General features: G+C 37.9%; 1 protein-coding gene across 1 annotated transcript; it reads right to left on the bottom strand.

Annotated features, from left to right (window-relative positions):
* Positions 1–625: 625 nt before the first annotated feature.
* On the bottom strand, positions 626–25432 carry bag6 (BCL2 associated athanogene 6). Its single transcript, XM_065280737.1, has 25 exons — positions 25233–25432; positions 24684–24772; positions 24352–24469; positions 23133–23374; positions 22968–23039; positions 20267–20389; positions 19690–19871; positions 13763–13892; positions 13361–13564; positions 12900–13110; positions 12758–12814; positions 11265–11587; positions 10861–10954; positions 10459–10778; positions 10024–10303; positions 9553–9722; positions 7911–7964; positions 7683–7785; positions 7379–7503; positions 4116–4250; positions 3934–3987; positions 3678–3839; positions 3308–3415; positions 2860–3006; positions 626–1328 (listed from the first exon to the last, which is right to left on the bottom strand). The coding sequence occupies exons 2-25, from the start codon at positions 24765–24767 to the stop codon at positions 1233–1235; spliced, it is 3594 nt and encodes a 1197-aa protein (XP_065136809.1). The 5' UTR covers positions 24768–24772; positions 25233–25432; the 3' UTR covers positions 626–1232.
* Between the last annotated feature and the right edge of the window lie 1610 nt (positions 25433–27042).

Raw genomic sequence — 27042 nt, 5'->3', positions numbered from 1 at the left:
TTGATTTTTTTGTCCTAATCGTGCAGCCCTTTAAAATAAAATCTATTTATATGCATTGATGGTTAGATAAAGGACCATAAATGGACGAATATGTGGATATCTATCTATTATAGGCAGATGAATAATATCCACCTTTAGCATATAAAGTGTTTTAATGAATTATTTGGGTTTAAACTAAATTTTCTAACAGGTGTTAGTAACGTTTGCACTCCTTTCACTTTCGGTGTAATTGTACGATAATGCTGGCATGAGTTAAATGCAGAGGTGTGCGTTCTTGACACATATGTCTCGAATATGTTATATGACAAATACATGACAAATATGTCTCACATCCACTTTGGTCAACAAAACAGAAGTGGAGTTACATTAAAGGAAGCTGGCAACAGTGTCACACAACCTACGTAAACATGACACAATTAATCCCAGAGCATCACTGATTCCCAGAAGATCTATACATTACTTGTATGCCAGGGATGTTCATCTTCGTTCTTCAAGACAATTGAAATGATGTAATTTATGGAATTGTTATTAAATGAGATTTTAGTCTTTCCACGTATCTTTAAAATGATTAATTTATAGTGATTTTAAAATTTTGCTTAAAAAACATACACCCCCACTACACAAACAGAATTATGATTTTACTCACAAAAGACCAAATAAAACACGTGCGGTAAACAACTAAAGTTGTTTAATTTCAGGTATTTTACATTCAATGTTCCATATTACACTGATCTTTTTTTCCAATAAACCATAGGCAAAGGTATAGCAGAGGCATGGGACAGATGAAAGGCAAAGCAAAACATAACCTTTAAATAACAGCATCATTCTTCATTGTAATATTATTTCTGCCCTTTTTATTTCCTCTCTGATCACTTCACTGTACTCAATTACAATACTGTTCTCATCGAAAACAAATAAAAACAGGAAGTGTGTGGCGGAGCATGCACGCAACTGGTGCTTACATAATGACCATGTGCCTCAATTTTACCAGCTGTTTGGTGGGTGTTGGCATCATGCTCCACCGTCAGCCGTGCATCATCCACACAAAACAATCCGCTTATCAATGCAAAGATAGGGATCAACAAGCAAATAATTGTTCGATTAAAAGGTTTCTATAAAGACCTTTTGTGGGAAAGCGAAACCATCTGCTGACTTGTGTGTAGATTCGACAAATAAAACACACCCTATATTAGCTATAGAGCTGAGGTGATGTAAGCTGGTAGGTAGAAAAGTTATGAGTCCGGAGAAAAGACTTGATGTGTGTTGGGAAAACGTCTAGAATTGTAGTCAGGGTCTTCCTTGACTCTCTTCTTGATGTCGTTCTTTAGCTGATCAAAAAAAAAAAGATAAGTCTCATTTACTTTTTTATTACATTGCTGTTGTGAATTTCACTTTGACATTTATACAACCTAAAAAACAACAATTCAATTCCATTCAAAGCATTTCTCTATGTAATAGTAACAAAAGATTTTATGAATTAGAATTCAAAATGTAGACAAATTTAATTTTTACAATATTTGTGGTACTACAGTATTTTCACCAAAGGACTTTTCAAAGAATGACGTTTATAAGCCAGAAGCAGAGAAATATTTATCAAGGCACTACATTCATTTACTTACAGTTAGGGATGCTAAACAATTAATTGCGATTAATCGTTAGCAGAATAAAAGTTTTTGTTTACATCACATATGTGTGTAAACTGTGTATAAAAAATATGTATATATATATAAATATGAACACATTCATGTATAATTTTAAGGAAAAAAAAGTATATATTAAGTATTTATATTTATATATAATATAAATATACAAATGTATATACACACATGTAAACATTTCTAAAACATATACATGCATGTGTGTACATTTATTTATACAAAGTTATTATACACAGTTCACACACACATATATGATGTAAACAAAAACTTTTATTCTGCTAACGATTAATCGCGATTAATCGTTAAGCATCCCTACTTACAGTACAATAGCATGGAGCTTGCCATTTGTTTCAGTTAGTAGGTGTATTTATCATTTCATAGCGTTACCAAAGACAAACATATGGGACTCAAAAGTCAACTGTCCACTATCATCTCATCTCGGTGTTAGCAAACATGTGCGCATGCCGCCTGTCATGTGAGTGTGTGAGAACCAAAGTTTTTTTTCTTTCAGGCTAACTGCACTTGAACGGTCACATACCCATGTAATGTAAAAATGTGCATCAGCAAAAATGTACGTAAACAAACACGGTTATGTCTGAAGTGAACAAACTCTTTATGGAAAACATTGTCTATTGTTTAGTTTCAACTAAAACGTGCGTGTTTGTCCTCGTGTTTTCCCCCACACAACAGGACTTCTTATCAGTTTGCGTTCTGAGCACTTCTGACGTGTGTTTTTAAGAGCGAAGGACGTGGGAAGCACTCCGATCAGAAATCCTGGGAACCATGAAGACAAACGCGCACGATCTGTTAAGCTCGTCACATGTAACGAAACAATACCCAATCAGAAAGCAAGCTGATAAAAGACAAAACCATAACAACCGCAGTCATGGCGAAAAGTCCAAAGTGAGATCAACATCAGAGATGAAAAAAGCAGTCAACAGTATTTTTTTGCCGTCAGGTCGTGTTTGTGGTCTTTAACAACTGATGGTGTATGATGTGCTGTCATGACCACATATCACTCCACACACTGTAGGAGCAAAACTGTTAAAATCAACGGGACGTCTGATTGGTTTGGTTACAAAAATTTCTCAAAATATCTGCCTTTGTGTTTATCAGAACAAAGACATGTCTACAGGTTTGTAACAACATGAGTGTTTTCATTTTTGGGTGAACTATCCCTTTAAATTTCACCATACAGTACCTGTTCGCCATATGCTTCTTGAAGCTCTGGTTTCTCTAAATCTTCTTGTAGGGCATTGGGGGCTGTGGTGGGCGTTACACCAGCTGACTTGGCAGCTTGGCTTACTGCGTCAGAGAGAGACAGTCTCGGCCCATCACTTTTTACCATCTGCAAGACACACAACAAGAAATATGTTGCTGATCAATGTCGCTCGATAAGAGAAATGCTGCTATACAAAAAGTGTACAAAATTTGGGCTTCACATGTTTGTGAACCAATACACCCTAAAAAAACAGATGGTTTGAGCCCAAGAGCAATTTTAGTTTATTAGCATCTGTTAATAACCAACTTTGCTTGGCTGATACACAAAAGAGTGATTTAAGCAAATACTGTGTAAAATAAGTGTTTATATCTGCTTTCATCTCTTTTGCTGCCATTTATCAAACAAAAAATGAATACCTGTAACTAACCTTTCTGCGTTTTGCGGGCATCCCGTGCAGATATGCGTCTGAGAGAGGAGGTTGGGCTTTCATCTTCCTCTGACTGATCTGATCATGTCTGATAATGGGAACCCACTCCTGCAAAACACCACAGTCACACATTTTGCAAAACAACCCACGCTCAAAACAACATCTACGTTCACACGGCACACGCTCCACTTACAAATCAGATAACATCAGATGCCTGAAGGGATAAGCTCATTTTGTCAATGATGGTGGTTTACATTTACACAAATCCACACCAACATGAAAAACTCCCATATAAATAAGTCATAACAATGATTTGGCATAAATCATTGGTTAGACATTTAATCTACAGAATTCAAATAGAAAAACTCACGGGTGGTAACGTAGCTGCCCAGGCTTCAGCATCCCTCCCTGGCTCCTCCCCTCCAACGGCTCCTTCTTCCCTAGCTGGACCTCCTACCGCTCCTGCTTCTTGAGAGGTGGCCAGAGCTTCCTCTGCTGTAGTAGCAGGTGTTGGAGAAAGGCTGTCCCCCATCTAAACCACACATCGGTGATACAGATATAAATGACAGGAGGTACAGTAATAGATAAGATCGTATGCCACATTTAAACCTGTGATCTTTATTTACCTCCACATTCTGAGGCTCAGAATCCTGTGTGGGCCTTTCTGTCATCTCTTCACCCTTAAAAAATATATTTTTTCAACCAGCAGCATTAGGCAATCTGTTATATTAGTCAGATAACTGCTATATATTTATTTAATTATGTATGTATAGTTTTATTAGTGTAACGTTTAAGTGATAGACAGAACCTGTGTGTGGACGATGTAATGGGTGATCTGTTCCTCTGTAATGGGAATGTGCTCCAGTATCACTTGCAGCCTCATGGTCATCATACCAGTTAACCAGTTTACCAAACTGGGGTTGACCTCTGCTGACATTGTGCGCTAGGGAGGCCCATTAAAACTAATATTAGGGAAGCATTTGATTGATAAAGAAATCAAAAAGTACAATATGCACTTCGCATACACAGACTTGAGTACATCCATGCATGTCTAAAGCTTCATAGCAATGGAGTGGAAAACCCTGGGTCCTGGAGGGCCACTGTCCTGCAGAGTTTAGTTCCAACCCTAATCAAACACACCTGAATTTCATTTCCAAGTAATCCTGAAGACTTTCATTTGATTTTTCAGGTGTGTTTAATTAGGGTTGGAACAAAACTCTGCAGGACAGTGGCCCTCCAGGACCAGGGTTTTATTATTTATTTATATATAAAAAAAAAATAATTTCCCTCCTGGGATATATATATGAATATTCTGTAAAAAATATAACCTTGATATATTTAAGATTTACTGAATATTTTTTTAAACTTTACCCTGGTTTTCATAGGCAGGGTCTATATATTTGTATAATAAGGAATATTAAATAAATAAAATAAAAATATTAAAAAAGAATAAAAAAAATTCAGCAAAATAATCGTTAGGGCCAGTCCTTGATTAGTTAAAACATTTAAGGAATAATGTGATATCAGTTTGTTATTTATTTATTTTATCATTAAGGGTTTCTTAAAAAGTGTAAAACTATCGTCTCGTCTCGTTCTCGTGAACCCAATCTCTTGTTTCGTTTCATCTCGTGGATTAAGTGTCTCGTCACACCTCTAAATATATATATATATATATATATATATATATATATATATATATATATATATATATATATATATATATATATTTATATATTTATATATATATAGGCCTGTCGCGATAAACGATAAATCGATTAATCGCACGGTAAATAAAATGAGCTCGATCATTTTTTTAGGCCGCGATAATTCACATTTGCATGCTTGTTTGTTTTCCTTGTCTCTCTCTCTCTCTACCAAAGAGACTGGATGACCGCTCCGTGCAACGAGTGACAAGGAGTGAACCCTCGTCAGTCATTTGTCAGTCGCATGATCTGTGTGGGGAGGGGGGACTCCTGGCGTAGCCTATCACAGTAGGAGTACTGAGGAGGATGAGAGCCGCGTGAGAAGTGTAGCAGGAGAAAACACTAGTTAAGACGAGAGTTGGAGAAAAAGATGGATTTACTAGAGGCTGTTTACACTTGTCATTAACATGCGTTTTTATCGATCGGATCACAATGTTTTACGTCTTTTCTGACTTTTCTGACACAAGGTGAACAGTGCTATTTTAGCCTTTCATTGATAAACTAAAGCGGGTGATCTCCGCAGTTTCATTTTGCAAGCGTGTGAAAGTTGCGCGATCTTATTTCATCAATTGCGCTGAAAATTCAGAGAAAGCTCTAACATATAAACGTACAAAACACTGTGCAGCATGTATACTTGCTAAACAAGCAGCGGACTCCGACATAATATTAGTTTGCGTCCATATAAACTCTTAATTACTCCCGCTGGCGTTCAAATGACAGCGGAGAGACTCGCCCACCGTCTCACGGACCGTCCCCTCACAGTATTCAGCACAGAAGCGGTCGAAAGTGGACAAAAGAGACGGATTTAAATACCAGGTGTAAATGTGATATGTCTCTCTCGTCCACTTGTGATCTGATCAAAAACACATCTTGATACCAAGTGTAAACAGCAAAGTTTCAAAACCAAACGCTACAGCTGCAGTGTGGGAGTACTTTGGATTTAAACCTAATGACCGAGGTGAACCACTAAACCTGAACGAACCACTAAACCTGACCGAGCCGTTATGTCGCATTTGTGGTAATAACGTAGCACTTAAAAGTGGCAACACGACAAACATGCATATGCACCTAAAACGCAATCATCCTGTTATTTTGTTCATTTCTTGTGGATATTTAAAATGTCTTCCAGTTCCAGTATTACTTATTGTTTAGAAATAAAAGTTTATAGATCTTTGAAAAGGTGTATCTGCATTATTATAATGGTCCCGGAGCATCAATGTTATCGCCTATCGCGATAAATTCCGAGGCAATTTATCGCCTAGCAAAATTTGTTATCGTGACAGGCCTATATATATATATATATATATATATATATATATTTATAAGGAATTCACATATCACGCGCAGCACATCGAGCCTCAAGTATCATCTCAATGCAAAACATATACCAGCTAGCGTGGACGTTAGCCCGACTCCGGGTACAACGACTTGGTTGAACAAAAATAAACAAAATTTTGTTGCTTAAGCTTATGTATTCAGTCATTATTCATGGTATACTAAAAATCCATGTGAAAAAATAACTTCTCAATGTTCTCAGGTCAAATATTTATATGTGATTAATTTCAATTAATTAATTACAAAGCCTCTAATTAATTAGATTAATTTTTTAATCGAGTCCCGCCCTAATATATATATATATATTTTATAATATATATATATATATATATATATATATATATATATATATATATATATATATATATATATATATATATATATATATATATATATATATATATATATTATATATTATATATTATATAATAAAGTATATAGATGTATGTATGTATGTATGTATATATATAATTATATAGACCCTGCCTATGAAAACTAGGGTAAAGTTTAAAAAAGTATTCAGTAAATCTTAAATATATCAAGGTTATATTTTTACAGAATATTCATACCATTGTTTAAAATTATTTTATGTAAAAAAACAGTAAAAAAACACTTTAGCTGCGCTTTCACAGGCGGGGTCACATGTTATAAATTATATTACTTTATTAGCTTGTAGTCACAAATGAATGGGATTAGTTTAAACCAGTCCAGTGAATAATTTCCTAAATGGCTTTACTTTCACAAAGCTCAACTATCACTTTAGCATGAACAAGTTCATAGTTTCGATTCCTATGAAAATGACATACTGATAAAATGTGCTTGAATGTGCTGTAAACCGCTATGGATAAGTTTCTGTATAATTGAAAAAAAATACTAGTAGCCTACTTTTAGTACTATTAGATGCTTATTCAAGATATTTTTTCTAATATTGTTAATGGATACCCCCACCAACATGGAATTTACAGAGACAAAGTCGTAGGTCGAAGACAGGAATAACAAAGATGAAGGGGTGTAACAGGTTCTGGGTACTCACGATGCGGTGGTTGATGACGGCAGTAAGTGCACTTTGTTCTCCATTCAGACAGTAGAGGTTAAGTGCCAGACATTCAAATAGAGCACGATTACACAGCTGTAGGAGTCGAGGACCAAACGTCTGATCTAGAGAAAACATTAGACAATATTAGATGATCTTAAAATTATAACATGACCTCAGAACCAAACTGCATGATGATGATGATGATGAAAAAGTGTTTGACTAATTAGACTGAATATGTTGTGACCATAAAAATTCAATAGGTCTGATCTCATCTTCATGATACGTCATGATCTAAACATACCTGTACAGTTCAGGATGTGGGCGGCGATGCCTGTGAGCTGCTGTCTGAGAAAGAAACGGTTTGTCTGGGTGATGTCAACTCCATCACGGACAGTCACTGTTGACTGGAAGATTTCAAGAGAAAAGGCATCAAATGTCAACTTTCACTGCATGAAAGCAGTATTGCATCGATCAGCAGTATTGTAAAAGCGACTTAAATATGACGTAAAACTGAAAGATGGGTTCTTACAAAACTTTCTGTTATGTATTCCTCCAGTTCGGCGATTAATTCATCAGCAGCTGCCTATCAAATATAAGCAAAATAAGCAAGAGACAATAAGAAAGGGAGAAATCAAAAATTAATCCAAGGAAAGCAAAAAAACTAAGGCCACATTTACACTGCCTGTTTGAAGTGATTCGATTCAGATTTTTTCACTCAAGTGGCACAGACTGGATATGACCCATAGACGTGTACCGCATTTTCCGGACTATTTTTCATAGTTTGGCGGGCACTGGAACTTATAGTCAGGTGCGACTTATACGTCAAAATTATTTCATATGAACCAAGAGAAATCATTACCGTCTACAGCCATGAGAGTCCGCTTTATGTTGCTCCTGTATTTATGTAATTCAATGAATTCAGTGACACGGAATGACTTCGGGACCTTTTTTGAACTTGATTTGGATTAGTTGTGTTAATTTAGCCTATTAAGCCTCCCTGGTATGTTCTGTATGCAGTTGTGTATCGTGTAAATAACTGTTAATGTTACTTTTACATGTACGGACACCTATTCAGCCTGCTGTTCTGTGCTATTGTTTAGTTGAATAACCTTCCTTTCCAGATTAAATGTCTGTTCTTTGGCTTGGATTTTGTGACATCATTTTCTAAATAAATGCAACTAATAGTCCAGTGCAACTTATATATGTTTTTTCCTCTTCAAAACGCATTTTTGACTGATGCGACTTATAATCCAGAGCGGCTTTTTCTTTTTTAATAGTCCGGAAAATACGGTAAGCAGGAAAAAAATCTGATATTCTCAGATATCAGGCTTCATTCATATGTGAAAATAAATTGTATATAAATCGAATACATGCATTCACGTCCGCAATGTAAGCAGGCAGATCGGATATTCCCATGTCAAGACGTGTCGTACGTTATTAAAAATGTGACGCTGGCAAATTCCCGCGATCAAATGAATCCTCTTAGCAGCACAATGGAGGAGGACGTATTATGTCTTGTTACAGAAATAAAGTTCTATAATCTTGTATAATCATTTTCTCTGTGTTCATTGCATATTGCGACATTTTACTTCCTCTGTGGCTTCCGTTCCGGGTCCATATGTCTACCTTGAATTGTTTTCCCAAGTGCTTAGTGTGAATGCAAACATCAGATACGAGTCGCTTTTAAAAGATGATGAAAGTGGGTCATCAAAAAATCAGATACATGCAACAAAAAGGAATAGGCTTTATGCCCAGCTGCACTACTTACAGAACTTCAGCCAGCTCCTTGTTTCCTGTCTGCCATTATTGGACAAACTGATTAATCCAGGTGTGTCTGATTATTGTTGTTGTGACTACTGAGGTCAGGCACACCTGGATTAATCAGTTTGTCCAATAATGGAAGACAGGAAACAAGGAGCTGGCTGAAGTTCAGGAAGTAGTGCAGCTGGGCATAAGTCTCTTGGGCATCAAGATCTGCAGTGTAAATCCAGCCAACGTGTGCAGGTGAGCAGCAATAAACTATTAATAGCCAATAAGAATGGGAGGTTGGACCCAGGAGGTACATGTGGGCCAAGGGACAACACCTAAAACATTGCCACAAAATATCCTGTCTAATTTAGTCCAACTTTATTCCAACAAATACATCATGACACAACTCAAGTAGAACTTACTGTGATGTTGGGCTCGGTAGGCTCACGACCTTGCAGGAAATGCTCGATGAAGAACTGGGCGAGCTGGGGTTGGATACGACTCAATGGCTGATGCTGCCCATGAAGCAACAACACCATATCTACCATGGAGAAGTTCTGACACACCAAAGCCAAAAGATCACCAAAGAAACCTTAACACACACAAACTCCAGTTTAGCTTTAGATACACAGGAGAGTCTCTTTTCCGCATGCAGATAAATGTGGCCGTATAGCACAAAGAAAGGGGGAGACTTTTGGATAAAGAATGTGTTGAGCAGGTATTTAATAAGTTAATGCAAATAGTTAAGGGTGCAATGACTGTGGGTTCGATTGCCAGGAAGTACACGTGCATATAAAACCTAAATCCACTGAAAGACGCTTTGTGTAAAAGCATCTGCCAAATGCATAGATGTAACATAAATTCAGCTTTTTTTTTACAATAGGTAAGCTCACCCATTGCATCTCCAGATCCAGGGGTGAAGATGTTACTGGTCTGGGAGAGCCTCTGGATGAACTGAGCGATGCTCTCGGTTTCGTTTTGAGGGGTGCCCAGAGAGCCCATCATGGTGGACAGGACGCCCTGCACTATGCCTGTGAAGAGCTCAGGGTTCAGGCCCTCTGCAGCAGCAGCGGCGGGTGTGGCACCAGGAGCAGGGCCCGTATTCGGAGGAGCGGTGGGGGACGGGGCGGGAGGCTGTCCCGAGGGCGGCTGAGAGAAAAGTGGCTGGGAAGCCTGATGACACACATAAAACTAACATGCATAAAACCATCTTACACATTCGGGAAGTCCGAAACACCTGATGATATAATGCTGGGGGTAATAAATGACTAATTTCACTTTCTCATAAATCATTAAATATATACATACAAAGCCAAAAGGCTGTTCACCTGTATGAAGTCTGTGACCCCCTGAATGAATGTAGGGATGCCGGGCATCGTGACTGTTATTGAAGGGTTCTGGCCGCCTGCTGCAACAGCGCCGCCAAGGAGAGACCCCAATAATTGCTCTAGGTTTCCTCCTGGGGGTGTTTCCTGAGGAGGGTTGGGTGCAGATCCAGGCTGTGGAGTGCTGGTATTGCTCGACTGTGTTGGCCCAGATCCACTAGAGCTGGTGGTGGTGGTCGGAGTGCTTGTAGAGGAGGAAGAGGAAGAAGAGGAGACCGTGGAGGAGGCGAAAGTGTATGAAGATGATGTGGTGGTTTGACCGCCTGTGGATGTAAAGGAAAATTATGACATATTTCCCTACCAGATATATTTGTACATAAACAAATACTAATTATGGAAATGTACCCATCTGCCCAGCGGCACCAGTGAGAAGCTGCCCAACCAGTCCCCCAATCATTTGATTAAGAGCATTCGGAGGCATCTGTCCAGCCTGTGGCATCTGAGTGAAAAATAAAAATTTTAACATTAATAACACAAAAATTTCCTTAATCCTCAGTATTTATCCACCTTATTAGGAAGAAGTACCTTGTCAATATCAACAAATTTATGTTTTTAACTATTTATCTTTTGCACATATTGATTGCTTTCTATACAATCAATTTTAATGGTTGACTTAATGGTACATTTTCGATGAGTAACTGGAAAATTCTCCCTGAGCTTTATCATGTGTCAAAAATTTGTTAAATTCCCTTTACTGGTTAATCTGGAATTTACATAAATTCTCATAGTATAATTAAGCTGTAATTTACCTGTCCGGGCTGTTGGCCCATCATTGGTGGAACAGCTGCTCTGAGGTTAATAGTGGCCCCCCTTGTGGTAAAAGCAGGGCTGGCCATCCTGTGAGTAAAAGAGGGTCTGGTAAAAACTACTCTGGCCTGAGGGGGGTACGGGGACATGGGGGGTGGTGGAGTGGTGCCGGTGCCAATGTTTGCCGAGGGTGTGCTGGTCTGTTGTGCAGGCTGGCCTGTAGAGGCAGCGTTTGCCATGGCCATGGCTTGCTGAGTGACTTGGTGCACAATGGCTTGCATGAACTCAGGAGGTAGACCAGGAATCTGAACAGTAGGGGGAGCACCTGCAACATGCAAAGTCACATGTATCTACCATATTAAAAACAACAAAAATGCTCACCACAGTTTTAAAATATGGGCAAGTTAAAATGCCCAAAAGATAACAGCAGATTAAGTCTTGATAGACAGAATCTTGTTTTTAAATCAGATATTTTTTCTAGGCTATTAAAGATGTATACAGTATTTTTAAAGGAAAACACCACAATTTTTTATATTTTACTATGTTCTTACTTCAACTTAGACAAATTAATACATACCCATCTTTTAACAATGTGTGCACTTAATCTTAGTACAGCGTGTTTTGAATGTGTTAGCATTTAGCCTAGCCTCATTCATTCCTTAGGATCCAAACAGGGATGAATTTAGAAGCCACCAAACACTTCCATGTTTTCTCTATTTAAAGACTGTTACATGAGTAGTTACACGAGTAAGTATGGTGGCACAAAATAAAACGTGGCGATTTTTTTAAGTGGATAAAAAATGAAGTATATTTTATGGCGGAAGAGCACTTAGTTTTCAGCACTTCGATCATTTGAGTGAGAGGTGGAGTAGTCAGAAGTGATGATGTTACTGCACGCGAGGTCGAAGTGCTGCAAACTAGGTGCTCTTCCGCCATACAATATAGTTCTCATTTTTTATCCGCTTAAAAATATCAACAGGTTTTATTTTGTGCCACCATACTCGTGTAACTCCTCATGTAACAGTCTTTAAATAGTTTTAAATTCATTACTGTTTGGATCCCAAGCAATGAATGGGGCTAGGCTAAATGCTAACAAATTCACGACACGCTGTACAAAGATTAAGTGCATGCATTGAAAAAAGATAGGTATGTATTAATTCATCCAAGTTGAGGTAAGAACATAGTAAAATATTGAAAAACGGTGGTGTTTTCCTTTAAAACATACACCGGTGGATTCACTGACACTTATTATGAAATTATTATGAAAATACTCGTTCATTTGTTATGTGTGGATAATTTCACGTTTCTCCGTCACACTCTGTTAGCCAAGCCCAGTTATTAAGCTAGTGCAGAGTTAGCCACGCCCAGTTATTTACACTGTATACGCGTAATAGAAAAATCTCTTACGGCTTACATTTTATTTCACGGTAATGCTACATACCTAAGCCCTAATTCCCTATAAAACAAAGGTAAGATGATATATCTGAAGACTAACCAGGTTGTCCAGGGCCAGCAGGATTTTGACCATTGGCCTGAGCAGTGTTACCAGAGTCTGAAACGTATATTAAACACCATGTAAATTGATATAAACAAATGTATTTATCACTTAATCCTATAAACGTCCAAACGAAACCCACCATCGATGTTCATTTGCATCATCACCACAGGCTCCATGGTTTGATGACTGATTCGGATTACTCTGGGCCCTGGCTGCCCACTCTGCTGATTGGCTGAACTAGGCTGACTGGTAGGTGTCTGGCCTTGCTGATCTGATGGGCCAGTGGATTGAGGTTGACCCTCGGCCGGTCTGCCATTGGCCGACATTGTCACTGTAGTTCCAAGATTCAACTGTATGCAATTAAAAGTCAATTTAAATGTTAAAACTTATTCGGATCTAGAGGCTATCACGAAACAACGAAATTTTACATGACTTATGAATGACGAATTATCACACTTCCTAAAACACTGGAAAACCCACAGGTACAAAAACACCTCAACACTCATCTGTGGACTAAATGACACCTGAAGGGAAAAAAAAACATCAATCTTTCACTTTCAGTGTTTCATGTCACACGAGTTTCTCTGACCACGACCTCACCTGCATGGGGATGTGATGCACACCAGGCGGAGTCAAGACGGAGGATGTGTAGTGGGACATGGGCCGAATAACGTGCAGGTGTCGTGGAGGGCTGCTCAGCAGATTACAACGCAAGTCGCTTAGGGCAACAAGTGCATTTCCCAGGAGACGAAGGGCTTCCCCAACAAGATTGAGAATACGCTGGTCTTCATCCCTTTCCTGGGTCTGTTGATAGAAAAAAGTATAATCAATAATCAACATAATGATAAATACGTTTATGTATTATAGTATTATGCTACTATTTGCGTTTTTCACACTTTTTCTTTTTTGGAATTTTAAAAAGATGCGCTTTGCAGCTAACAAAATTCACAGTAACTGAGGCCTATATAGTCCAGCAACTGTTGTGATAAGCAAGATGCTTACGTTGTTGTTGTAATCTGCAGTAGTGGCCGCCTCTAGAATGAGGTGAGCTCTCTGAATGAATGGCTGAAGTCTCTCCTCCACCCTCCTGAGCTCTGTCAGCATCTCCAGCATCTCAGATGGGCTTGGGTGACTAATGGGAATAAGGTATAAGCTAAAACAGCAACACTACAAAACAACAACAATAGCGAAAACCTTCTTCAAAAACACATTTTGTGATGCACATGCATGTGATGTTTGGTTTCGCAGTTACACTCACACATTCAGTAAAAGTGTAGTCAGCTTATAACAACTTATAAATAACAAACAAACACAATAAAGTCTGCCAACTTAACCTGTTAAAGCGAACATGGCCCGAATAAGCAGCATTTTTGCTTATTAAGTTTACAAGGTATTATATTGATAAAGAAGGGTATTAAACTTGTCATGCCATATATCATTACAAAGACTCAAGGGTTTCGATTACGGCTGCACGATAAATCACATGTATTTGGCATGCGCATCTCGTCAGTAAAGCCAGTTCCTTGATTGATAATAAATCGCCATCACCTGCTTTCACATGGAGCAGCATTTACTACACAAAGCCATAGTCCACTGTTCAATTTCGCATTAAATATCATGGACGTATCGCCTGCAATATGTATGCGACATGGCCTTTAAGTGTCTTCTTTCAGAATATATCACAATCCTGCCTGTAGGTCAAATAGTTTAGGAGCTTAAGCTGTCAAACGATTAATCGCATACAAAATAAAAGTTTGCATTTGCGTAATATATCTGTGTACTGTGTGTAATTTTTATGTACACATAAATACACTCTCATACATGTATACATTTAAGAAAAAGTTATTTATATATCATTTTTTGAAATTTATATATAATATAAAATATATAAATAAATTAGTGCTGGGCAAAGATTAATTGTGATTAATCACATACAAAATAAAAGTGATTTTTTTGCATAATATATCTGTGTGTGTACTGTGTGTAATTATTATGTATATTTAACCACACACATAATATATATATATATATATATATATATATTTTTTTTTATTTATTTATTATTTATATACATAATAATTACACACAGTACACACAAAGTTGATTTTGTAAACGATTAATCGCGATTAATCTTTGCCCAGCACTAAAATATATGGTTTACATGTAATTTTTTCTTTAATCTTTAATATATACATGATTATGTGTGTATTTATATATACATAATACTTACACACAAAGTTTATTTTCTAAACGATTAATCACGATTAATCGTTTGACAGCCCTAGGAGCTGCAAACATTTTAGTGTGGGCATGTTATTTTCATGGTTAGAGCGAAACATGGGGGTTAGGAACAAAAGTTTAAACACAGGGCTGTTTACAATTAAAATCCTTTTTTAACCGAATGAGGAAATACTAGTGGTGAGAATGGTGGTTAAGATGACTTTTAACTTATGAGTAGTATACAAGAGATGTGGGAGCTTAAATTTTTAGTGGCTTCAAAAAAGACGCATTATTATAGTTAAACACCTACGGTTGGTGTGTGTACAGATTATCTGCACATGAAACTGAAAAAAATGTGACTCATCATCTACATTATTTGGAGTCTTGGCATCCACATAAACTGCTCAGGTTTTTGATAAAATGAAAGACCTGATCAATGTACATTTTATGCATTTGGCAGATGATATTATCCAAAGTAATTTACAGTGAATTCAATGTATACATTGAATATCAGTTTATGTGTTTCCTGAGAATCGAACTCATGACCTTTTGATGTGCCTCCAAAACAATGCCTGATCAATTGAGTTACAATACAACCATTATTTAACAAGTAAGAAAACAAAAATGCATAGGGTTAAGGGTAATATATAAAAAAATTATACCAAGCAATATAACCAAACAAAATATACAGTACAACAAAACAACAGTAAAATAAAATATAAAACTGCACAAGAAAATGTTTTCTTTGTCACAGGTGGCTAGGCCTTTCAATACCACAGCATCAAAAAGATGGTTTCCTAACACAGCGAGGTTAAATGGGAGAAACCCCTACATTTCCTAACGTGACAGAAAATATCAACAATGTCTTTGTATGCCCACTCCTTTACTATTGAAACTCTGTATCCTAGTTTAAACATTTCAATTTCTTCCCATTGTAGGTGTTTTGTTTTAATGTCTCTTTAGTCTTCCCACAAATTTCATTACTGTAACAAAATTCTAAATAAAGCTAAAGAGAAAAACTAAAGAAGAAAGCAATCAGGTGTTATGAAACCCAAAGACTGAAACTCAGTTTTCTTTAGTTTCTGTATCAATTTCTTAGTCATTCTACAAGAAATACAACACAAACTTTGTGCCAATAAATGCGCTCTTTCAAAAGGTATTCCACCAGTAATTCAAATGGGGATCCAGATGATACAAGGTCATTATTTAAGAAAATACACATTAAACCAGCATTTCAATTAAAAGTATTGAATGCGATTTCATTTAGATTTTCTATGACAATCATCATAAAGACGAATAGATCACAAAACAATTCATAAGTAACAAGTCAATTAACTCAAAAGTCCACTCAAAAATAAGGCACTTCTAGCTACCATTGCATATTAGGCTAGGACAAAAGTAGGGATGCACCAATCTGGACTAGGGCTGTCACTTTTCGTTCGAAAATCGATCGCACAATCGATCGGACCAACCAAAAAAACTTTCGAAAACGAAAATAGGGAATCGAGTTTAACAAAATATTTACACTATTAATTTTAAATGAATTAAACCAATAAAAATAAAGATGTAACGAAATTCACAAACAAGCAGAAAAAGGAAATAAAAAATTCCGAAAGTGCAGGACGTGTTGCGAAAGCTAGACAGAAAATAGCAATTTAACGCGCCTATCAATCACGTTTCAGTCGCTGCATCCAAGTTAGTGTTTTTTGCAAAGAAAATGGAGGACAACGGCAATAAATCTGTGGAACACGAGAGACGATTGATAACCCCGAATAGCTTGAGGAGTTCGATATGGAAGCACTTCGGGTTTTGGACTGAAAATAAAAATATGAAGAAGGACAAAGTGGTATGCAAACTGTGCGATCGTGAGTTTCCATATCACAGCAGCACATCTATGAGGGGGCATATGCAGCTTCATCATCCAGATGAATATAAAGACCTAGAGCGGGAAGAGCCACCTGCTAAACAGCCAAAACTGACTAACTTTTTCCCCCCGTCTGCACCTCTAAATGCTGCACGGAAAGAGGCTATAAACTCGAAGCTCGCCAAGTTCATTTGTAGAGACATGAGGCCAATTAGCATTGTGGAGGGTGAAGGTTTCATTGATTTTGTTCGTGAACTTGAGCCGAGATACATTATACCTAGGCGAACCACCGTAACAATATATGACACTACTCGTGAAAACATGTGTCAGATTTTAAGTGGCAAAAACGTTGCTCTGACTACTGACGGATGGAGTTCCCTCGCTACAGAGGCATACATCACAGTGACAGCACACGTCATTTCAGAAACTTGGGAATTCCACGATTTTGTACTGCAAACGAAGCAGCTGAGAGGTAGCCATACAGCTGAGAATGTTGCAGAGTGCATCACGGGCATATTAAGGGATTTCGCAATACAGCCTGATTCAGTTGTTGCATTCACTACTGATAATGCACTTAATTATGTTAATGCTGTGGAGCAGCACCTAGGTGCTGTTAATATACCGTGTCTGGCCCACACAATCAACTTGGCTGTACGCAAAGGGTTAGATGTCAAAGCCATAGACACAACTCTAGCAAGGCTAAGAAAAACTGCCTCTCATTTTCACAGATCCACTACCGACAGCAGTCTCCTTGAGGATAAGCAGCGTCTGCTTGGTCTAAAGCCAGATAAACTAATCAATGATTGTGTGACAAGATGGAACTCTACCTACGATATGATTTGTAGGGCATCTGAGCAACAAGCAGCCGTGGCAGCCGTGATTTTTGAACTGACCACAACTGAGTGGCGCCTGGTTGAACAGATGCAAGAGACACTTAAACCTTTCAAAGTCGCCACCCAAGCATTGTCCACATCCAAATACCCCACATCCTCAGCTGTACTGCCTTTGCAACATATTTTTTTGTCTGTCTCAAGTTCAAAAAATCAGTTCAGAGTCAGACGAGAGGTCTTGCTTGAGGGAAATGGCATCTAAAATCGAGGCAGATTTGAGCAAACGCTATGACCCCAAAAAGGAAGCGGCATTTATGCTTTTGAATAAAGCTTCTTACCTGGATCCTAGGTTTCATCGTTTAATCCATATAACGGAGGAAAAGAGGCAACAGGTGCGCGCAAACATTAGAGAGGAATTGTCACTGCAGTCTGACAATGACGAACCCGTGGAGGCGGAGCCATGCAGCTCGGGTTCAAGCACGGGAAAGACGGCCTTAACAGCAATGGGGGATCTGTTTGGAGACGTCTACTCAAGGGGCTACGAAAGACCTAATGACGTCGAAAGCGACCTCTTACAGGAGATGATGCGTTATGAAAAGGAGCCACCATTGCCAGCTGACAGCGATCCGCTTTTGTGGTGGAAGATTGGCAGTACTAAATACCCCCACCTTGCGCAGCTAGCAATGAAGTACCTGAGTGTACCTGGGACATCAGTGCGGTCGGAGTGGGTTTTCTCAACAGCTGGACATATAGTTAATAAAAAACGATCTGCTCTGGACCCCGAAAATGTCGACCGACTTGTTTTCCTGTCCAATAATTTATAATGGGCCTTAGCGCATTTCATTATGCCTGCATAGTTCCGCGGTTGTGTCAGTTACGTTCAATAAAAAACACACATGGCCTGTTCTTAAATTGAAGTAAGTCCATTTAAAGTTTTATTTTTCAACTGTTGTTTGAAATTGATTGAATCGTTATTTAAAATAATTTTGGAGATTTGTAAGTTGCCTAAATCATAAATGCAGCCGGGTTGAAGTCTGCAGTAATGTTTTTCATTTATGTTTTTCATTTATGTTATGGTAGCAGTCCACTCTGCATATATATATATTTTTTAGAGAATGTTGCACTCCTGTTGCTGTTTGTTTATCTGCACGAATCTACATGCAAATAAATAAGAAATTTTGCTGACTTGTGCGTTGCAGTGCTCTCTTTACATTCGTCCGTTATTTGGCATTGAAAATGAAACGTCTTTTTTAGACATGGAAAATCGATTTTACAATCGATTCAATGAACACTTATGACATAACAATCGAAAATTATTTTTTTACAAAAGTGACAGCCCTAATCTGGACCTTTTTGCTGGATCGGTATCAGCCTAAAGGGACCGATCCAAACCGGATACAGTGCTTTAAACATGAACAGCAACTCAGTGAGCCCCCGGTCCACAAAATTTTTGTTAAGCTGAAACTGGTCCGCAGTGTAAAAAAAGTAGGGGACCCCTGCTTTGGACGACTGTTACTCTGATTACATCTGTGAATATGCGCCATTACGCGCAGTTACGTTCATAATAGCTACACCTCAGATCTAAACACTAGATGTCCATCATATGTCCTCTTAAACACTGCTATGATTAGTAATTTGTTATGAACAATGTAACCTGTGAATCATTTTAAATGATAGGTGTTTTAATTTAAAATTATATTAGATTTAGCAGTAAGCACTCTACACATTTAAAATGATCTTGATTGTGTGTGTGTGTGTGTGTGTGTGTGTGTGTGTGTGTGTGTGTGTGTGTGTGTGTGTGTGCGCGCGCGTGCGTGTCTGCAATTTTAAATTGTTATTAGTATCGTTTTGGGATCGGGATCGGCCAATACTGCAATAGGATCAGTAATGGAAAACGTGGTCTCGGTGCAACCCTAGACAGAAGTATCTAATAAAGCCTCGCCTCAGTTATGGTTCATTATGTAAATAACCACACATTAACCACCATGGTGGTTATGACAGACACAGAGTCTTACCTGAGGCCTGCTTGAGGAGGTGGAGCACCATCAGTCTGGGTGGAGGAGGAGGAGGATGGTGGGGTGCTGGTAGCGGGTGGAGACGTATCCATGGGCTGTGCAGAAGGAGAGGGAGTGGAAGTAGAGGAGGTGGGTGGAGGTGCAGAGTCATCCTGGGAAGAGGAGCTATCTGCAGGGTGACCCTATAGATTCAAAATTACAGCGTGAGTGAGAACAAAAGAAGAGAGTACAAAATAACAAAAGGGAAGAGGATTAAAAAGGATATTCCTTTTTAATACCAGGTCAATTAGCTATGCGACTATTCTGCAAAAACAAAAAACTATTTTTTATAAAAACAATAACTGCAAAAATAATAATACAGAACGGCTTACAGGGAATTTTTTTTAATAATTATATAATTTCACAGAAAGAAACTGTGTGTTACTGCAGGGCATTTAAATTCTGACATTTTTAGGGCATCTAGACTGAAGCATACATTCATACAAATGTAATTGTGTATAGTCACTACATTTAAAAAATGTAAATATTATTTAAGTAACTTATAACAGCAAGTTATGTGTTAGTGGCTGTCTCTTACCTCAAGTGTCTGTATCACAGCATTAGTGTCCCTCAGCAAGTTTTCAGCCAGTAGAAGACGCAGTCTGGGTTCACTCTGCATTGATTGGTCCATATTGATCTGAACATTCACAGAGCCATTCGTCTGAAAAAAAACAACAACAACAGCCTGCTAAACAAAAGCCTGATTACTGTAAACAGCGATTTCATTTCTAACTGTGCGTTCACACCACACGCGGAAGAGGCGGCAAAAACGTGCTATTCGCGCGTAGTTGGACACTTGAACATTTTGAGTTCACTCGCTTCATTCGTGCGGGAAATTCTAATAATTCGAGACATTCATGTGTAAATTCGCATCATGGTAGGGGCGTATATAGCTCAATTTAGTAAACTTACCAGATTTTTGACCTCCTTACTCACTTTCTTCCAAACAAGATCCTTTTAATTCCTAAAAAGGACGAAGATGTCTCGTATAGCAATGATAATTGTCCTCCATTGTCTTTTTGTTTTTCCGCCTCCGCACGCTTCCTGTTATCACGTCACTGCTAGAGCAAGCTACTGCTCTAGTTAAAGTTCAAATTTTTCAACTCGCGCAGATCACACGTAAACACAATTAATTTGCGCGATACGATACGCGGATACGCGGCATCCGTGCTTACTGTGCTGCAGGATGCCTTATTCGCATCTTTGCATTGAGTTAAGATGTAAATCACTTGTGCTTGCCTCCTCTTCCGCGTCTGGTGTGAACACACCATAAGCATTAAGCTGCATAGTGTAATTTCAGTGTCCCTAGTGGCACCAAGCGGAATTTCAAATGCAACTATATCCACTGACACTGCAGATGATCCGCATGTGGGCGGCATCAAGTAATAAAAATAATAGATAATTTTTGGGTTGGTCGCAGATGGATGTGATAAATCATTAATGATGTAACTATCATCAATCTCTAACCAAGAAAACAATCTCTTAAATGTAAATATGTTTTACGTTCACTTCTGACAGGACTCCCAAGTCATGTTCATAGATGACATAATTTTTTTTTTTAAGCATTGCATTATAATGTACACCCACAGTACATACTTATGGCTTCAAGTACAAGATACTTTGTCAAACACTGGTCTATCTGTGCAGTACCAAATTAGGTCAAACACACCTATGCTTTCGAAAACTGAAAAGTGGAATCCGAGCATAACCTGGACTTGACCCCACTGCCAAGTGACCCTATTAACAGGGACTGAGAGCTGGTAAAAACTGAATACTTCAAATACAATCATTGTTAAAAACATCTGGGATAATTTAAGTAAACGTGTGAACAAAATGTTTAACATTGTGCAAGTGATTTTTGGAAATTTGAATGCAAAAGTCTTAAGTGTGCCTTTACAAAACTTAATTTAAAAGCAGCATTTACTGTAATATATTATACCATATCACCACAGATATCACTGTCAATCACAATAAATATAATGTGAATCACAGGAAATGTAATGTGAATATATTGGGTGAGGGTTGCATGTGATGTCTAAATTTGAGGAAAAATCATGGGTTTGGGTGGGTGGTAGGGGGATGATTCATTTTTAAAGAAATAGGTCACCCAAAAATGAAAATTCTGTCATGATTTACTCACTCATATGTTGTTACAAGCCTAATATTTTGATGAATGTTTGTAGCCAAACTAATCAGAAGCACACTTAAAGGGATAGTTCGGCCAAAAATGATTTTAAACCCATGATTTACTCACCCCCAAGCTGTCCGAGTTGCATATGTCCATCGTTTTTCAGACAAACACATTTTCGGATATTTTAGAAAATGTTTTAGATCTTTCAGTTGATTAAATGTAATGTTACGGGGTCCACGACCTTCAAGTCCAAAAAACGTGCGTCCATCCTTCACAAATTAAATCCAAACGGCTCCAGGATGATAAACAAAGGTCTTCTGAGGGTAATCCGCGCGGTGTTGTTGTAGAAATATCCATATTTAAAACTTTATTAACGTAAATAAATACCTTCCGGTAGCGCCGCCATCTTAGACTCCTCTGTATTCAGGAGAGAGTATTAGCGTAGTGTACGCACTTTTCTTAGTGACGTATGACAAATTCGGAGGGCGGGGGCACAGAGCAGCAGCAGAGTAGCCTCTGTAGGCTGCGTAAGCTCTCATCCTGAATGCGGACGCGACTAAAATAGCGGCGCTACCGGAAGGTATTTATTTACGTTAATAAAGTTTTAAATATGGATATTTCTACAACAACACCACGCAGATTACCCTCAGAAGACCTTTGTTTATCATCCTGGAGCCGTTTGGATTTAATTTGTGAAGGATGGACACACTTTTTTGGACTTGAAGGTTGTGGACCCCGTAACATTACATTTAATCAACTGAAAGATCTAAAAACGTTCTTAAATATCTGAAAATGTGTTTGTCTGAAAAACGATGGACATATGCAACTCGGACAGCTTGGGGGTGAGTAAATCATGGGTTTAAAATCATTTTTGGCCGAACTATCCCTTTAACTTCCATAGTAGCATTATTCCTACTATATGGAGTATGGTGCTTTTGGTCGATTTGGTTACAAAAATTCCTTAAAATATCTTTGTGTTCCCTTAAATAGGGGATTCGGGTGATGTCAGAGTTGATCTGCATATTTCTTTATATCTGCTATCATTTAAAAACCAGCTTGTCACTCCCCAAACTCAAGGTCAAGAGATTTAATTTCCACTGTAACTCACCCCAGTGCTTGTGCTGACTCGTGGGTTCCTCGCATTATCCCCCAAGCCAGACATCATCTGTTGAATGGACATCTAAGGAAAGAGAGACCATCGCAGGTATAAAAATCTAATGTGCAAATGTATCCAATTCTATCAGTTTTAAAACACCCAAATCAAAGTATAAACCTGAATTTGCTGAGGATCCATAATGTTAACCGGGACATTAAAAGTACCCAGCATAACGTAGCTGTTAGCATTGCGGTCATGCGTGGGTCCGAGGGGGGTCCCCTGAGAACCATCGGTAGAGTTGGGGTTTTGATTTCCTCCCTGTGTCCCACCAGAGGAACCGGGTACACCACTTGATCCACCCGGCTGGTTGGTCTGGGGTGGGGCTCGCTCCACCAAGTGAATAACCTTTCCATCCACATCTAGATAGAATGAGAGAGGACAACACAAAATATTACAAAATTGCAAACTTTAATGCTGCAATTCGTAACAAATTAACAAAAATCAGTTATTGAATAAGTAGAAAAAAAGCGTTTAAACGGTCTCTTTACTTTGCCCCAATTCACAACGGTAAGCTTATAATAACAATTTATAATTTGAGCTGTTGGGTCGGTTTTCCCGGGAAAAAGATCTGACGATCTCTGGGTCTGGCGTTTCCCCACTTTTAGCATAGCTTAGCACAATCCATTGAATCTGATTAGACCATTAGCATCACGCTCAAAATAACCAAAGAGTTTCGATATTTTTCCTATTTAAAACTTGACTCTTCTGTGGTTATATTGTGTACTTAAAATATTCCCCTTGGTAACTTTCAATAGCAGGGGATTATTTTCAGGCACTGCCTAACATCATTGCGCCTGCTGCAGCCATTTTACGGCAGCAAAGTCCTTGATTATTACGCCAGAATAAGAGTATAGTTCCTAGCCATATCGGCCTAGAAAATCACAACTTTTAATTTTCCTTCGGTCTTAGAACACGATGTAACTACAGAAGAGTCAAGTTTTAAATAGGAAAAATATCCAAACTCTTTAGTCATCTTTGAGCGCGATGCTAATGGTCTAATCAAATTCAATAGATTTTGCTAAGTTATGCTAAAAGTGGTACCGCCAGACCCTGGAGATCAACTGAATGGATTTCAAAACTGTAAAAATCAAATGTTTAACTCTAGGGGAGCTGGAAAATGAGCCTATTTAAAAAATAAAAAAGTGGAGTGTAAATCATGGGCTTAGCAAAGTCAATAAAAGAAATGGGAACCTTCTCTAAAGTGAATTGTTTTTAATCATAACCAAAAGGTGCCAAGATGACTACACCCAAAAACATCCCATAATTTGACTTGTTCCTAATCGCTTGTAAAACAAGTCAGATATGGAAACAGACCAGCTTATGCAAATCAACTCACTGTACTCTGTTAGGGTTTTCTCATCTTGAAGCACTCTGCCCTGGTAAATAAGTCTTTGTTTCTCAACAGGAATTCCAACGGAGGGTGATATGTGCTCCTTGAACTGTTTGACCGTCATCTAAACAACACAACAACAAAGTAAGATGTCATTCAGCAAAAATTCTAGTGGAAAACATATTGCTACTGCAGCTATTGTCTACATCTATGGCCATGTGACGAATTGTGCTTTACCTTGTTTCAAACTGGAAAACACAATGAAATCATCACCATAAATGACAAGTGAAAGCGAAAATTAAACTTCGTTTTCTCCACAGTAAAAAAATCCATCTTACCTGTGCTTGCACTGTGTAAGTCCTGCTCTGAGAGTCCAGGGTTTTCACAGTCACCTCTATATTATTGCTTCCTTGCTCTGCCATACTGCCTGGATTATGGTTAAAACAAGGCTATAATGACATATCACAGTATATATCACAGTACTAACAATGTCACACTCAAGGAAAAATGTTCACAAAGGCCAAAATTTATACCAAACTATAAGCACACCCCACCCTTTCCAGACGTTTCTTTACTTTACATGAAACACACAGTAAAATATACATTTATAAGACAATACGTTATAAATAAGAGACATGTCACAATGTTCAAAACACCTGCTGCTAAACAACTGATAGCCTGTCAGTCATTAGCAGCTAAACAATCTATACACTGACGCGTTAACAGCTTTATAATATCACGTAAAGAGGTTCAATCAACATATATAACTAATTAATACATGCTGTCAGGGTGAGGAATACAATTCATCCGTTCATTATTAATTATTTGACCAACTAAAGTGCACTCGAGAACTGTTTAGCATGTTGGCTCGATGCTGTATTTCCTACCTTATGATACGGTTATTCTTGCTTGAAATTCGTTGTTTTGAATTTACACTGAACTGTATAGCTTCCCTTCAAGTGTGGTAATGCGTTGTGTTTGTTGGTTGCACCGATTAGTGCTTCGTTAAAACATTATTAATGTTGTAAAGCTAAACACATCGCGCTATCATGCTAGCCTAGCCGGTGTCGCGCGACAGGCTCGAGGAAGTGAGCCATGACGTCACAGCACCATTATCACGGAAGGTCAGAAAGTATAAATCAATTTAACCAATAATTTGTTGATTTACACAACGTGTAAAAAGTGATGATGGGTAGTGATAAAGTAAAATAAAAAATATATATTTAACGCAACTTAATATCACGGTTCACACAAACATAGCCTATCGTGCAAAAGTCTTAGGCCACCATGCCATCATTAGATTTGTTGTTTTTGCAATGGTATAGTGATCATATATAAATATTTCTCAGTCTCTTTATTAGAATATAACCAGAAAATACAGAAAATTTGTATGTAATATTAAAAACAGTATAATAAGCTGAAGTGTCAGTATTTAGGTTAAACTCCCCTTTCACTTGTGCAATATCAGGCAACTGCAAGATCTCTTAAACCTAAATTAAATTAAATCATAATTCTAATCAAATGACTTCAGGACTTCAGTCTACTCAATAAGCTCAAGTGTTTATTGCCAAGAGAGGTCACACAACTACCATTTTTAAGGCCTGCTGACATTTTTATGCCTCTTTGCATGAAGAGAACCCTGACCAAATGCAAATTCAACAGACACATGCACACACAATGCAATGACATTCATATATGCCATATGTAAATTTTAATGTCAGTAAAGTTAAACTTGTGTACATGTGTGCCATACATAATGTAATGTAATACTTTCCCCTTTTATTACTGGACTGTGGAACAGTGAAGACCACACTTTCCATTTGTGTTATTTATTTATTTCAGGTTGGCAAGTCTGAGTCATGCATCATTTGCCTTACTGTCAATACATTAACTTTTCTATACTATATACGATAATAAATGTCGTGCATTGCAATCTTAACACTAACATCAATATATAATCAAAAGACCTATTCGACAACACGTGACAAATTGTATGGCCATAAGAAATATTTGCTGAGGACATAAAAATGAAAAAAAAATGGTAAAACAAAATATTTTGTGTGATCGAAAAATGTGCAAGTACTGAGCAAATGTTACTGTCTAATTGATTAAGAAATTAATACCTTAATAAATTAAATTAGAAATCAAACTCACATTAACTATACAGTGCATGGTACTTTGTTGCTCTTAATAACTTATAATAAAAAAAAAATTGCTATAAAAGAAAGATAAAAACAGTGATGCAGCATATTAAATGTTGGTCACGTACAGTGAGGGGGCAATGGAAAACGGAAAAAGACGAAAGAAGGTGGGCCACCCTGGGAACGAGAGATGGAACAGTGCATGGGTGTTAATAAGCAGCATACCCAAATAAGCTAGTGTCTGCTTTGAAAAGCAAAAAGTTTTGCAAAGTAATGCAACACGATGGCACATTAACAGAAACTACACAACTACGTATGCTAATTTTCTGGAAACATACATTTAGTTGTTGTAATGCTTGTAATTACATCCATCCATTCTCCAAACTTGCAGGTTTGAAGTAGGAAAGATTGACAGTCCATGGCGAACATAAAATGAATGCATTGAATGATCTTCAAGTCTCTAAAAGCATCTTCTTAATGCATTAAAACCATAAGGAGAGTATGCAACACTGAACAGAAAAGTCCATCTGTGAGGCGGGACTGCGGAAGTGCTACC

Source organism: Paramisgurnus dabryanus, chromosome 8 (assembly GCF_030506205.2).
Source record: "Paramisgurnus dabryanus chromosome 8, PD_genome_1.1, whole genome shotgun sequence".
Classification (NCBI taxonomy): domain Eukaryota; kingdom Metazoa; phylum Chordata; class Actinopteri; order Cypriniformes; family Cobitidae; genus Paramisgurnus; species Paramisgurnus dabryanus.
Note: the sequence above shows the minus strand (reverse complement) of the source record. Positions and strands in the feature narration are given on the sequence as shown.